Raw genomic sequence first — 15,000 nt, forward strand, 5'->3', positions numbered from 1 at the left:
GATAGCTTCTATATAGGGGACTAGAAAGTACCATGCACACACACACACACACACACACACACACACACACACACACACACACACACACACACACACACACACACACACACACACACTCATCAAACCAAGTTGAAAAATGACCTCCATATAGCATGCAGTAACTCCATATGAGGCTAGCCAGCAGTGCCTTCCAATTAGTGCGGCGGCCCCTCACCATATACATCATTACTAATGTAGAGAAGGAGGCCTCCATCCATCAACAGGGCCAGACAGGAAGCCCTCCGGTCTGAGATGGCATACAGGCAAGTGTGTGTGTGTGTTAGTGTGTGTGTGTGTGTGTGTGTGTGTGTGTGTGTGTGTGTGTGTGTGTGTGTGTGTGTGTGAGTATGGTGCCTTATAGTGTTTGTATGAGGGTTAGTGAGAAAGTGTGTGTGTGTTTGCGTGTGAGTGGGAGAGAGAGATAGATAAATAGAGAGAGAGAGAGGGAAAGAGACTCTGTGTGTGTGTATGTGTCTGTGTATCCATGTGCCACTGTATGCACACATGAGCTGTAGCTCACCTCACTGCATCCTGATTTATGCATGCACTAAATGCTCAACCTCCTGAATTGGTGCTAATATTTCTATAAATGTAAATTGAGGAATATCAGGCAGAGCTGGCATGCTTCCATGGGACCTATAAGTCATTCAACAGGACCAGAGGTTGTGCGTTGGCATTCTGTATTGGGCACGCTGTGCCATGTAGTGCAAGAAGCAATGCAGTGGTCTAGGGGGGTAAAGTGAGAAGACCAATAGCTGTGCTAGGCTCAGTTATTGATGGTCAACACTCATCAACCCTTAGAGTAATACTTTTAAAATGTCATCGTTTACTCCCCCTCCGACAAACGCCTTTCCAGAGGCTTCATCAGGAAAATTAATTCCAGTGCCCACTCCGAAGCCATAAATAAATGGCCATGCGCAAATAATTTTCCTCTTTAAAAAAAAGGGAAAAAGTCATCTGAAATATTGCGATTTTTATGTGAAAACCTGACTCAGAGGTTAGTTCAGGGAGATAGTAGGTTGTTAGCCTTAAAGGGAAAAAAACATCTGCTGGTTTGTGATGTGGATAAGACCACATTCTAAAAGGTCACTGATTTACAAGTTTGATTGTAAATATGTTTATGGCATCTCTGTGATCTGGCTACATTCATAAGCGCTTTACAGTGTCTCTGAGGAGAGCAAACGCACATCTAGTATTACCATCCGCTGTAAAGACTGAAATGCATGAAACATGCTAACAGAATTTATTGCATATTTTTAAAAGGAGAATTCCCTTATGGCTGTAATGTTCTCGGTAACTGATCAGCCCAATTAGTGTATTTGCTACTTAGAGATGTTAATCATTACACTTACATGCACACACACACACACACACACACACACACACACACACACTCCCACACTCAAATACACATGCATACACAAACACATACTCTCAATACACACCCACACACATGTAGAGGTCATTTGCTCTCTTGCATGGCAATACATAGATTGCATTGGTTGTGGGTGTCTGAATGTAAGCCTTTACACCAAGGGGGTTTCCCTGTAGATTTAGTAAAGGCTCTCATTACAGACAATAAAGGCAATCCAAAAAGATATTTTAGCTGTTTGTTTCTGTAACATTAACATCTACTTTGGCCCAGCATGTACAGTAGCTTAAGGATGTCCTCATCCTTAAAGGAATCATCCTTTTATAGTGTCCTCCCTCCACAAGTCATTTGGTCATTCTTTCATTCAACACAAGTGTGTGGATAGCTCCTCTGTGAGTTCATTGCAGCTGCAGTGTCGTCCAATCACAATTGAAGGCTCTGCTTGACATGCTCTCCTATTGGCCACAGATACTCAGTATCCTGCCCTGTGGTCCACTATGGTGTTATAAGTCAATATAGAGGTCTACAATGTCCTTGTTATATTATACCGTTAATAACAGGGTTTAACACTAATTATCAGTGAGGGCCGCATTTGGGTACTTACATTTGCCCTATGCCTTATTCCAATCCTAAACTCAGCTCTTGTACAAATTAGTCAAACTGATAACATTTCAAATGTTATCAGTTTGATACGCTTGTGCGGTTACAGTGTATCAATGGAACTGGAAATGTGAAGTGTGACCAAGCATTTTAATTGTCACACCTTACTTAATACACAGTAATAACAGCAAGACCTTAGAATAGTGGTCTCCATTCATTGATCATAACGTTATGTTGAAGTATTTCTTTCTTTGACTTGGTGAGGTGCTCCTTATGAGTCGCGTTTTCCTCATTTTTCTTCCAAGCATAGATGCATGCTTGCCCGTGGTAGCATTTTAGCACTTCCCCAGAAAGCATAGATGCATGCTTGCCCGTGGTAGCATTTTAGCACTTCCCCAGAAAGCATAGATGCATGCGCACCCGTGGTAGCCCGTTGACTCCGGCATTGCCAAAACCCAAACATCGGCCCAACCCAGTCCCAAACCCATCATCACCAGCCGAGCTCTGCCGCGTCCCCCTCTTAGAACCCGTCGGCCCGTTTGCCCCCTAATGAAAAAGCTCTCGCTTCAGAGGGCACCTCTGATCTCGCGCGCTAGTCAAACACAAGCCAGCGTCTGACTGACAGTTCCGATCTGAAGCATTTAAGTGTAAGTTTTGATCTCGCAGCCTTTGATTAAAACTAATGAGCTCATTTAATTCAAAATGGGAATCTCTGATAAGAGAAATAAGGTTGATGTGATTGGATTAGAGAGGCGAATTAAACTCTCCAAACCCAAGTTTGTGCTTATACAGTGTGTTAAAAAGCTGTTGGCGTATTTCTGCTGTGCTGGATGATGAGAAAAATTTTCGGCGTAATTCATATTTAATCAGAAGAAATGAAATGACTAAATATAACATGCCTCTGCTTCTCCCCAGAGTGATAAAGGGCTAGTTAGATTTTAAATGACATTTAATTCATGTCCTCTTCAAAAAAAAAGAGCGAATGAGAATGAGAAAGCGAGGGAAGAGACAGGGGGATGAAAGAGAGAGGGAGACAGATGCGCACACACCCCTCCCTCTGATCGCTTTGTCTCTCGCTTTCTTCTTCTTCTTCTTCTTCTTCTTCTTCTTCTTCTGTCCTTCTACCTCTTATTCTCAACACTCTCTGTTCATGGCTGTCTTTGTGGCGTCTTCGGACTTCTCCTCCAAAGCGCTTCTCCAAAGTCACTGTAGCCTTGTCATATGCAGAGCAGCAGAAAACTGGATTTTCCAGGTGTCCCGTTGGTAATCCCATTTCACTTTAATCTCTCGCTTCTGTCCACACCTTCAGACCTCACACACACGCGTGCACCTATGCACACACACATACACACACACACACACACACACACACACGGACACAAGATGCACACCAAAACACATTAACATCCACATTCACTCATGCACACACACACACTCATACACACTCATGCTGTAACACACGCACACACACACAATTTTCTCCTCAGTATTTTTCCTACAGTGTCGCTGAGAGAGGCATCTGCCAGTAAGAGGATAGTTCAGGGGTCAGGGGGCGAAGGGCATGAGCCACTCTGCTGTGTGCATTCAATCAAACCTCAATCTGTCAGGCAAATGGCTCCACTCGTGAGCGACACTCAAATCCTTGGGTTGCAATTGACAAAAAGCCCACTACAGTTTCAAATGCAATCAGTTTTTCATCGTTATTTTTATTCTTGGGTAGTTGTGCCTGTTTATGTTAATATGAACTGTTAGAAAGCATGGTACAGCAAGCTTGGTTGTGACTTTGAAGAACTTTTACAACACAGTGATGCTGTGCATATTTCTTAAACCCTTGAGATTTTGAGAGGCCCACGTCCCCTCCCCTTACATAGAGAGTTAACTCTTAATCCAGAGTCAAACAGCAGGAGGAAGGGGAGAGGCGGCTGTTTGTTGACAACTTAGGAACAGGGTTTATATCAATCCAGAGGGCCGCGTGCGGGCAAACTGACAACTTAGGAACAGGGTTTATATCAATCCAGAGGGCCACATGCGGGCAAACTGAGAGAAAGTGTGCATGCTACTTTTAAAAGGTATTGAACTTCCCATCAAAGAGTTTGAGGCAATTATCGCATTAGACGAAGCATACATTGTTTGTTATTAGCGGTGATAATTAAAACCTTGTCAAACATTTATTGGCATTGTGTTTCTGCACTGAGTTGTGCTTTTCCATTAGGCAGCTAGCCACAGATGATAGAAACTCAATGAGAAGTTATTACAGCGCATCTCTGCAGCCTTCTCTTTTAATATCCCCCCACCTCTCCTGGGCTTTTTTGCACACCAATGCATTGGACAGGTAATGTAAAGTAATTGGATTTGTGTGTGTGTGTGTGTGTGTGTGTGTGTGCGTGTGTGTCTGTCTTTTTCCCCCCTCTGCAGTAGAGTCTACCAGTCCGAGTCTGTTGGCCCCTGATAACACCCTAGAACGTTCTTTCTTCATCCGAATGAAGTCCACCCTGACCAAGAGAGGCGTCCACATCAAGTCATCGGGCTATAAGGTAGGCTATGGCCAGAGAGTTCACAATGTTATCAAGACACTGGACGTCCTATTCCTCAGACATACATTCCAGGGAATGAGTGAAGGAATCAATCTAGGACTTCTAGTTGTCCACTTTAACTTATATTTAAATTCTTTATTTGGATATACCCAGGCACTGAATGAATGGCCCTCTACCACAATAGAAATGCAGCCCTTGCACTTTGGCTTCCTTGCCATCAAGACTAAATTGGAGAGAGTGATTTGTGTTGGATTCTCCATGTGTGTTCAGATTTGCAGTGCTAAGTGGCAGTAACCATCCAGAAGCTGCACTTAGACAGTGCACACATACTGTACCTTTAAGAAGTCTTTTATCATTATGAGACTCTGAATACCTTAACAGCCCCCCCTTCTACACACACTCAGTGGTGTAGGTGATAGTCTAAGCGCGGTGATGGCGCATGAGAGAGGAGAGGAGAGCAAGAGGAGTTGGATCAGGCCAGATTACATCTGGCGGTGGAGAGCAGGACCAATCTGGTGCGTCCTGCTGTTTCTCCATCTCCTGCTCCATCTCCAGGCCGACCATACGGGGCATTCCCGGCATTCCGCGGGCTTTACCCCTTAAGACAGGCTCCTCTCTGCTGCTCCTGCTGGGAAAGCGCTCTCTGAGAGCTACTTCAAGGGAAGACGTGGTGTAACTGGTGGTGAAACTTTGGAGCATTTCTGCTTTGATTAGTGGAGAGTTGTTGAGGGCGGGGAAGTACAGTACACTGACGTGAATACGTGACATGAACAAGTTTAGCTCTATTAATGGGGTAACGTCAGGTTCAGAGATTTCAGACAAATAAGACTCTTCTGAGTATACAATGGACAGTACCTCCATGGCTGAAATATGGCAGGACTATTACAGGAGCATTTAATACTGTTCAAAATACACAACCATGCTTAAAATAGCCCTATCTAACTTTATATCACTGTCTAAACATACTCATGTGAGATTATTTTAACAAGAACAAAAACACTGCATTTTGCCACCAAATATTCACCTTTTGCCATATTGTGTGATTTTGCAGTGAATGAACAACCATATGAGATGTTGTATATGTTGGGTATATAATGAATATAGCATTAATGTTAAGTTACAGGTTTATATCACTTATTAGAAGGGATTATGAATAGCTTATACATGCAGTCACATATATTTTATTGTAGTGTTTTTATTAGATCATTGATTGGAGAATTGGATCACTGAGATTTGACAAACAGCTGCAGAATAAACCTGTCACCGCAGGTGTTTGCCATTGGTGCTCTTCGGCGAGACACAGATAACACGAGCCTTCCTCCCTCCCTCCGAGAAAAAGAGCAGCCAAATGTCTTCCATCTTAGCTCCCTCCTCCTCCTCCTCCTTCTCTCTCTCATTCCCTCTCTCTCTCTTCATCTCTCCCCCTCTCCATCTCTCTCTCCACCGCTCCGTCTGATCTGTCCACCTGGTCACATGTTTGATGGAAATTCCCATGAAGTGGAGGGATTGGCGACCGTGGCGCATAAATATTCACGCATGCATGCGCGCATACATTACCGGCCAGACAAGGACACCTCTTATTACATTTACTTTAAATTAAGTCAACACTTGTGTTGTTACATAATACAGGGGGATATAAATTTTGCATGTCTCTGTGGCGGCGGTGGTGGCCGCCGAGCGGAGCGTGCCATGCCGCGTTCGCCCAGGCGCTCAGCGCCGTCCGCCAGACGATGGCGTCGGGCGTATCGCATCATGCCTGCTTATCCCCGTCCCTCTCCAGCATGGAGGTCACTTCAAAGTGAATTCCTGGTCGAGGCTTAAGCCCGTGTTTTTTAAAAAGATCTCCATCTTCTTCCCCTCCCTCCTCCTCTCCTCCTCTCCCCTCCTCACCTCAATCCCCCACTCTCCGCCCTTCCCGCCCCTTCCCGACTCCGCTCTCTCCTCGCCTCGTCCGATGCACTCATGCAAAGGTTCTCCGTCATTATTTGTGCTGTATCACATTTCAAAAGCACTCCAGAGAATCCCCCCGGCGAATAGATGAATCTGATTTCTTATGTATACCTCCTCTATATTCACTGGCAGAGACAGGCGTGGAGGCAGGGCAAGAGGGGAAGAGAGACAGAGAGAGAGAGAGAGAGAGAGAGAGAGGGAAGAGGGAGATGGGGGGCATTGTGTGCTGAACCATGAATTATAAAAATTGATCCCTTTGTTATGTTGGCCGGTATTAAATTGAGATATGCTATTCGTCTGGCTCGCAGAGCAGCCGTTGAGAAACTCTGGCCGTGTCAGTTTGCATTTGGCTGCTTGAGCATATTTAATGTTTTTGCCGGGGCTTATGATGTTCTTGCCAAGAGCACTCCTGCAGCAATTCACGGCCAGCACGGGGCTTTGTGGCAATTTCTTCAGAAGTTGTATTTTTTAAACTAACTTTTGATGCCCCCCAGCTTTGTGCTTCTGAAAAGATCATTTCCATTTTGTATGTTTTTAATACATTTGAATGTTTATTTATTTAAGTCGAGGGTCCTTTATGCCCATTCGAGGGAGCTCGTCCGTTCTCCATTTTGCACGGGCTTGTGTTCTCTGGAGTGTTGCAGTATTTACCGAGAACAGTGGGGGGGGGGAGAAAGGGTGGTCGTTGTTTTAATTTTTCATCAAGCAATTAGGCATCTTCTTTTCATTCTTTATTATACTCTGATGTCTTATTGAAATGTGCTAGTGGTCTGTCAAGTGCGTGTGGACGTGCTGTTCATTTATGTGTGTGTGTGTGAAAGAGAAAGAGAGAGAGAGAGAGAGAGAGAGAGAGACAGCCCATAGCTGTTCCCAGGTCTGTTATTGCCTGAAACATTCTCTCCCAGTTCATGTTACATTTAGCTGTGTCTACAGCCAGTTTATATCACTGTGTTTTGAAAGACTTTCCCGGCATTCTCCTCTTGAAAAAGGTATACCACATCATTAGGTGAACTTTAAAAGCTCTTACGTTCTTGTTTTTAATTTCACTTAGCTTAATGTTTAATTGACTCACGAAGCTCAGAGATACGGTCTCCACCTTTTGCTGAGAGCATCTAATTTAAAGCATCAGAACATGTCAAAAAATCATACACAGGTCTTATCTATTTTCTAAGGCATGTCCTTATATGATTCTCCCTACTTGAATTGTACAAATAGTGCACTTCCTTTGTTGAATTCATTTGGAACACATCATTGGTTTTGGCCACAGATTTGTCTGCATGCTGTCCATGAATAAATCTTTCAAAACCTCAACTGACTAACATAAACTTCAAACAATCTCTACACTTCCTGTAATTTTGTGTGACTTTATCTTTTTTTTTTTGTCGTATTTTCTAAGTGAGGAAACATAGATGTTTGATCTTCAAGCTCCCTTTTGCCTCTCCCTTGTCAGCTCGATGTTTCAAGGTGTCTGCATGATGTTGGTACTCAAGTGCCTCGCAAAGGCACCTTGTGTAGGAATTGGGGGAGCAACCTTCCCGCCTCTGCACGCACGTTAGTCGGGCGGTTTGGGGTTGCCTGGGCCCAGCAGAGAGGGCACAGGCATTAGAGATCCCCAGTGGCCAGGATACATGCTTGTCTAGAGCCGCTGTCTTCACCAATGATGCTAATAGCATCTGAGCAGTTTCTGAGGTGAAGCTATGAAAAGGCTGGTGTCAAAAGTGTGTGTGTGTGTGTGAGTGAGTGAGAGAGAGAGTGAGTGTGTGTGTGTGTGTGGGGGGGGGGGGGGGGGGCTACAAAACAATTCCTGCTGGCTTCTCCCTGGCCTGATTAAAATGGATGGATCTGAAAGTACAGTGTGCCCTGCCTATCCAGTCAATTCCTCCTCTGGGCAATACCGAAGCTACAAAGACTTTAAAGCTTTTTGCAAAAACTTTAAAGCGAGAAATAGGTTATTAGTTTCCTTTCTCTTTTTTTTCATCTCTGTCATTGCAGAAAGAGAGGAAGTGGGAGGAAACACATACACACATACTATCCTCGCTTTATTGCCTTGATATATAGTGCTTGTGTTATATTTAGATGTGCATTAAACATTAATCACGGTCGACTTAATGAATTGCCCTTCAGCAATGTGACTATAGTGATTTGCGATACATTTGTGTGTTCACAGTCCACCACTTCTCTTATTTTCCTTTCTTAAATGTTCCCTCTCTTTCTCTCTCTTTCTCTCTCTTTCTCTCTCACTCACTCACTCTCTCCCTCCTCCTCCTCATTCTTCCCAGGTCATTCACGTCACAGGCAGACTGAGGATAAGAATGGCACTGACCCACAGTCGATCGGTGCCCAATCAGATCATGGGCATGGTGGTGGTTGCACATGCCTTGCCCCCTCCCACCATCAATGAAGTGCGCATAGACTGCCAGATGTTTGTGACGCGGGTCAATATGGACCTCAACATCATATACTGTGAAAACAGGTGAGGCACTGTCCTTTGCTCAGAGAGCTGTTTTGTGTTTTGTAAAAGCTACTGTTAGTGATGGGGACGAGACCGCCTATGCCGAGTCCGAGTCAAGACCGAGTCTTTGAAGGGTCGAGACCGAGTCGAGACCGAGTCTGTTGGTTTTCAAATACAGTCGAGTCCGAGTCAAGACCGAGTCTTTGAGGAAGCAAGTCCGAGTCGAGACCGAGTCCTTTAGGAGTCGAGACCGAGTCGAGACCAAGACCATAAAAGAATTTCAGTTATTTTTATATTCATAATTTAATATCACCCCAGTTAATAATCAACAGTTAGGCCTACAGACTAAGCTAGATTGGGAATTGTTTAGAGGAGCAGTCTTAACGTCTTAATATGGACTATGCTGACCTACAGACACTCACCGGCAGCAGAGCCATAGAGATAAATAAACGGCTCTGACGGCAGTATCTTTGCATTGCACCATGGGATGTCATATTCAAATAATGCCGGTCCAACATTGCATTTTATTATTATTGTTGTTATGTGTTGTCTGTTTTTTTATATGAACATAAAAAATGCGTTGGTCTCGAGGACTCGGTCTGAAATTACGAGTCCTTCTCCTCCCACTGTGGTCCGAGACCGAGTCAAGACCGAGTCTTTGAAGGAACGAGTCCGAGACGAGACCGAGAAAGCAGAAATTGGTCTCGAGACCGGACTCGAGTCCGAGACCGGACTCGAGTACTACATCACTAGCTACTGTTAAAGGAGTTTTAAATCATCAAATCCTGTTCCAAGTCCACCAAGTCCAGGCCTGATGTAAGGATAGATGGTCCAGTATTGACTGAACTGTAGTTTAACATTCTCATGAGTGGGACAAGTAAAGGGGTTCACTCGAGCACACAGCCTTCCACTAAAAAAGCTGTATTTATATAATTCTACAGCCGAGCCACGATCATATTAGTCATGTTTCCACCAAGAAACTGCAGTAGATTTAACAAACTGATGGATATTTTGTCAGCTCTCTGCCTTTCAGGGCATTAAAATATTTAGTCTTTTTAAAGTAGTAAAACTGCACAAAATCTTACCAATTAAGGTTGAAGCATTTATTTAAAAAAAGTTTTATAATTTGTCTTAATCAATATGACTACTTGTGCTCTACATCAAAGCAATGATTTCCTGTGGGTAAACATGCCATTTTTATATAGAGATGGAACAGGGTCTGCCCAGTATTCTATACTTGGAACCTTATTATTGGATGTCTCCAAACGTGTATCATAGCAGAGAGCCTGAATATTATGAAAGACATTGTACTGTATGAACAAAGTAGACTAGTCTGTGAGAATATTCTGAAGTAATAGACCGTTTAGACCTTAACAGTCAGGCCATGGTAAGCTGGCTGAGAGTTCAGCAGATCCATTAGCCCACACTGTCTGCATCTGAGTGGGTTATAAGGGCTTTCGTCAGTTTCACACCTCCAGGTGTCCCCTGAAAAACTCAACGCTCCATTCTCTGTGCTCTCCGAAAGAGAATTGAAAGGACTTCACTCTGCGCACACGGCCCCCTGGTGCTGAACATGTCCTCTTTTCCCCTCCCCGTTTCAGAATTAGCGACTACATGGACCTGACGCCAGTGGACATCGTGGGGAAGAGATGCTACCACTTCATCCACGCCGAGGACGTGGAGGGCATTCGGCAGTGCCATCTGGACTGTGAGTAGCCCAGGCCTCACCGCTAATGTGCTATCGGCCACGTCGCTAGGCTGCTGCCGGCACACACAAGTGAGAGAGAGCGCGAGAGAGAAGGGGAGAGAGAGAGAAAGAGAGAGGGAAGAAGGGAGGGAGACATAATGGTCTACATCACAGAGAGCGAGCGGTCAGATTGTCTATTTCATTTCCCCTCATAAGCGGAATAGTTCGTTAATGTGCTGGTGCTGTTAACGAGCTTCCGAGTAATTATGCCACCGCAAGGAAATTGGCAACACCAAAGGAGTGAGAAAACGGTAGCAAGCCATCATCTGTTGGACGGCATTAGGCTGTCAGTTCCAGCAAGGAAGTAAGACCTCTATCAACACATGTCAAAAAGTATAATTAAGAACATGTAGAATGAGTCTATTGAGGGGGAGGCTTACCAACGCACTATCGGTGTCTAAGCACCCTTGAGAAGGAATTCCAATGAGAGAAATGGGAGATATTTTTCACATCAAGGAATGTTATTCTTCTGAAGGATTTGAAGGTCCCAGCATAATCCAATTGGCTCAGTATTGGGACATAATGAGGAAGACAAACCCTCCTTCTGAACAGGCTGTTAACATGCTCAGCGTTGCACCTAAGCCAGCACTCCTCGGACAAGTATGCCTAAATTTACCCAAGTGGCCCTAGCAGTCATCTCAACTGATTGATTTTGACGGCGATATGATCTCACCGGTGCCGAGTGTTCTTAGCTCGATCTGCTCTCACACTCCACACACACACACACACACACATGTGCAACACTCCAGTCCTTGCCACCTTAGGTTTGAGCCCCTCGCCTGAAAGAGAAATAGATAGACAGATCCAAGAAAGTGAGAGCAAGAAAGTGAATGAGACTAAGGGAGGGGGAGAGAGAGAGAGAGAGCGAGAGAAAAAGAGAGAGAGAGCAGAAGTGCAGCACAGAGCACAGGCTGCTCTATTACAGTTATTATAATGGGTGTCAGCGTGGCTCTTGAGCGTAATGGTCTGCCAATGTGACAGCTCCGATAATCCCCGCGAATGGCCTCTCCACGAGCGGCCGCCGCCGACAAGGGCTCTCGCCTGCCCGCTCCCCGGGACGGCCACCGCGTGTCAAAATAAAAGCCTGGAAGACGAATAACCCCTGAGATGGAGTAGTGGCACTTACGGTTGGGCTGGAGAAAGCCCCACAAGTCGTGTGAAATAACACATCTTAAGAATTTTTGTGTGCTCTTGAGTGGAGCTTTTGCTTTTTTTTTTTTTTTGGTCTTTATTTTTTAAGAGATCGCATCAAATTGGACATTAATCCTGGTTTTCTTTCTCGCCTCCCTATTGGATTCATCTTGTTCATCTTTATATGAAGTCTTCTCTGAAGCCTCTTTGAACACACATCAGCTGCATCAACAGCAGGAGGTTCACATTGATGTGAACTGTGATGCTGTGTGAACACTATTTCAGTATCTTAAATAATTTGCTAAGTGTGCTCTGACAGCCAGTCTCCCCCATACACACACACACACTCTCTCTCTCTCTCTCTCTCTCTCCTGCTCTCTCCTTCTCTGTCTGTCTTTCACTCTCTCTCCCTCCCGCTTCCTCTCTCTGTTTCATTCACTCTCCTCACACACTTTCTCACTCTTTCTCTCCTTCTCCCTCTTTTTCATTCCCTCTCTCCCTATATCACTCTCTCTCTCACTCTAACACTATCTCTCTCCTCTTTCTCTCTCTCTCTCTCTCTCTCTCTCTCTCTGTCTTGACTCTTGACATTGAACAGGAGAGACAGAAAGGCGGGTGACGATGGCAGGGGTATCGTTGCGCAGCGCGGCATGGCGTTTACGAGAGCTTCAGTGGGAAAAACACCAAGCCGAGCAGCAGCCTGGCAGCCAGGGCCATTATTTAAGCGCCGGCCGAGCCGAGCGATCCGCCCGCCAGCCTCATGGCTCATTCGGCTCTGCCGCCTCTCCGCCGCGTAGAAATTCACCCACTTTATTAGATGTTTGCAAAGAAGAGGACGAGTGTCCTTGGCGCAGCATCGGGGAATTTCGAGCTGTCTGATTAGATATTGGGAGTTCAACTGAATTAGAGCGCAATTACTGTGGCATCGGACTGTCCCTTTTGCCTTAAAAAGCCAGCAGATTGGCTCCATTAGGCCTTGATTTGAAGCCTAGTACAGAGAGGGCCCTCGGTGGATCCCTGGATTGCATTGATAAGAATGGGGAGGAGAGAAAGGGAGGGAGGAAGAGAGAGAGAGAGAGAGAGAGAGAGCTAAGCAAGACACTCAATATTGCAAATACAGCAGCTACCCCTGGCTGTCTAAGCATCTATTACACCTTACTAATGTTGTAATCAGCTGAAATGACCTGTAATGGGGGACTGTTGAGCCATGTGTTTATGGAGGAAAGGGGACCATTGGTGTGCTATCGATTTAATGTTGGTGCGGTGCAGGTGAAACTTTTTAACCGAGGCTAAAGAAGAGAGGCAAATGAGAAGATAAGTATTATAGCCTCAGCCTCCCATCACCGCTCCCCCCTGCAGAGGAGAGCTGATTCATTCGCTCATTGATTATAGCTGACTGTAAAGCGCAGAGGCGTAATCGTCCCTAAAGGGCATTCTGCTCCAATGCACACACTCAGCTAAGCTTCTCTAGGGCTTCATGTGTTGGTGGTGGCAGTGATAGGGCCAACACCAGCTAGCACACTGTATGGTGGTGTATCTCCCTATATGTTGTGTGAACCTGTATATATGTTGTTATTATTATCGAGTAGTCCCTAGCAACCCCAGGAATTTGAGCAACCTCAACCAATAGATAGAAAGTATGTGAACTAGCACTACATTAAAAAGCAGTTACCACATTGTGGTAAAAAAGGTACATTCGCTGTAGGTATTAATGATGTCAGAAGTCAGTGACCAGGCTTTGTTGGAAATATAAGCTTTAGATATATTGGAAGTCGGAAGTCAGCTACCCAATTGTGGTAAGAAAAAATGACATTAGCTTTAGATACAGTGAAAGTTGGAGGTTCACTGTTTCTTCACTCAATCTAATAGCGAAAGGCATAAGTGTGTAATAAGGCTGTGTGGCTCCCTGTTAGACCCCTGTGCGAGGGGGGGCCTCCTGGGCTCCCTGACAGACCCCCCGGCGGGCGCTTGGCCAGGCCTCCCCAGGACTGATTGCCAATCAAGCGCTGACAATGGCCACCAGGAGCAGGGCACGGGGGGGGCATGGAATCACTTAGACTAAAGGAAATGAGAGAGACGGCTGCGACACGCCACCCGTCTCTACTGACACCGGGGGGAGTGGGAGAGTGATGGAAAGGTGACCCACACACACACACACACACACACACACACTCTCTCTCTCTCTCTGTCTCTCTCTCTCACACACACACACTCACACACACACACACACACACACAGACTCATACTCTCTCCCTCTCTCTCTCTCTCTCTCACACACACACACACACACACACACACACACACACACACACACACACACACACACACACACGATCCCCTGCAGGGACGGTCAGAAGGAGAGGAGGTGGACACTAGTTCTCTCCTGTGACACCCCTCACCTCTACCTGTGACCAGGTGAGCCTCACAACTCTCTCTCTCTCTCTCTCTCTCTCTCTCTCTCTCTCTCTCTCTCTCTCTCTCTCTTTCTCTTACATTAAGCTCTGCTTTTTTTCAAGAGGCTTTAACTGAAGTCGTGGTCCGAACTCTGTTTTTTTCCTATAGAACTGAAACGGCGAGCCAGAATAGCTCTATTGAGGAAGCAAATGAGCTGGTGCTGCTGCAGGGTGGCCATGCTCTGCTTCCGCCGCCCCCCCCCCCCCCCCTCCTCCTCCTCAGCTGATGAAGCATAGCTTTAAGTTGAGGGAGCGCGGGGCGCGTGCCGGGCCCAAGGCCGGGGAGTTTTTATTACCGTGGGGATGAAGTACTGAAAACATTTTATCGCTCCGGATGTCTCTCTCACACCCAGAGCGATAGTTTTCTGGGGGGAGCTTAAATGATGGTGGCACCTCAGTTTTATCCTGTCAGGTGCTGTCTGCACCAAGGACATTTTCCAGTGTGCGGGAGCCCTCTCTGTTGGACGCTGGTGTAACTCACTGTAGATGACGCTTACATTTCTGTGAGTCTCTTCCACTGGGAGTGGATGCCTCAGGGACAAAGAGTGATCATCCACCCTCTAGCAGATGAGTTTTATACCATACTGTATTCAGTAGTATTCATACTACCATATTATTACACAAAATATACATTCATTTATAAACATCAGTAATTAATTTATTCAGTGAGTCCACATCTAAAATGTGCATGTATATTTTCCTGACCTCCGTGTTGTAAAAAT

General features: G+C 45.5%; 1 protein-coding gene across 2 annotated transcripts in view; it reads left to right on the forward strand.

Annotated features, from left to right (window-relative positions):
- The window catches only part of LOC121693663 (neuronal PAS domain-containing protein 3), a 267,957-nt gene that overhangs the window by 240,726 nt on the left and 12,231 nt on the right, over positions 1 to 15,000 (forward strand). For both annotated transcript variants that reach the window (XM_042073230.1, XM_042073231.1), the window contains exons 7-9: positions 4,427 to 4,545; positions 8,775 to 8,968; positions 10,549 to 10,655. In XM_042073230.1, the coding sequence (XP_041929164.1) occupies positions 4,427 to 4,545; positions 8,775 to 8,968; positions 10,549 to 10,655 (420 nt within the window). The remainder of the gene's footprint in view (positions 1 to 4,426; positions 4,546 to 8,774; positions 8,969 to 10,548; positions 10,656 to 15,000) is intronic.

The sequence above is a fragment of the Alosa sapidissima genome, chromosome 19 (assembly GCF_018492685.1).
Source record: "Alosa sapidissima isolate fAloSap1 chromosome 19, fAloSap1.pri, whole genome shotgun sequence".
NCBI lineage: Eukaryota > Metazoa > Chordata > Actinopteri > Clupeiformes > Clupeidae > Alosa > Alosa sapidissima.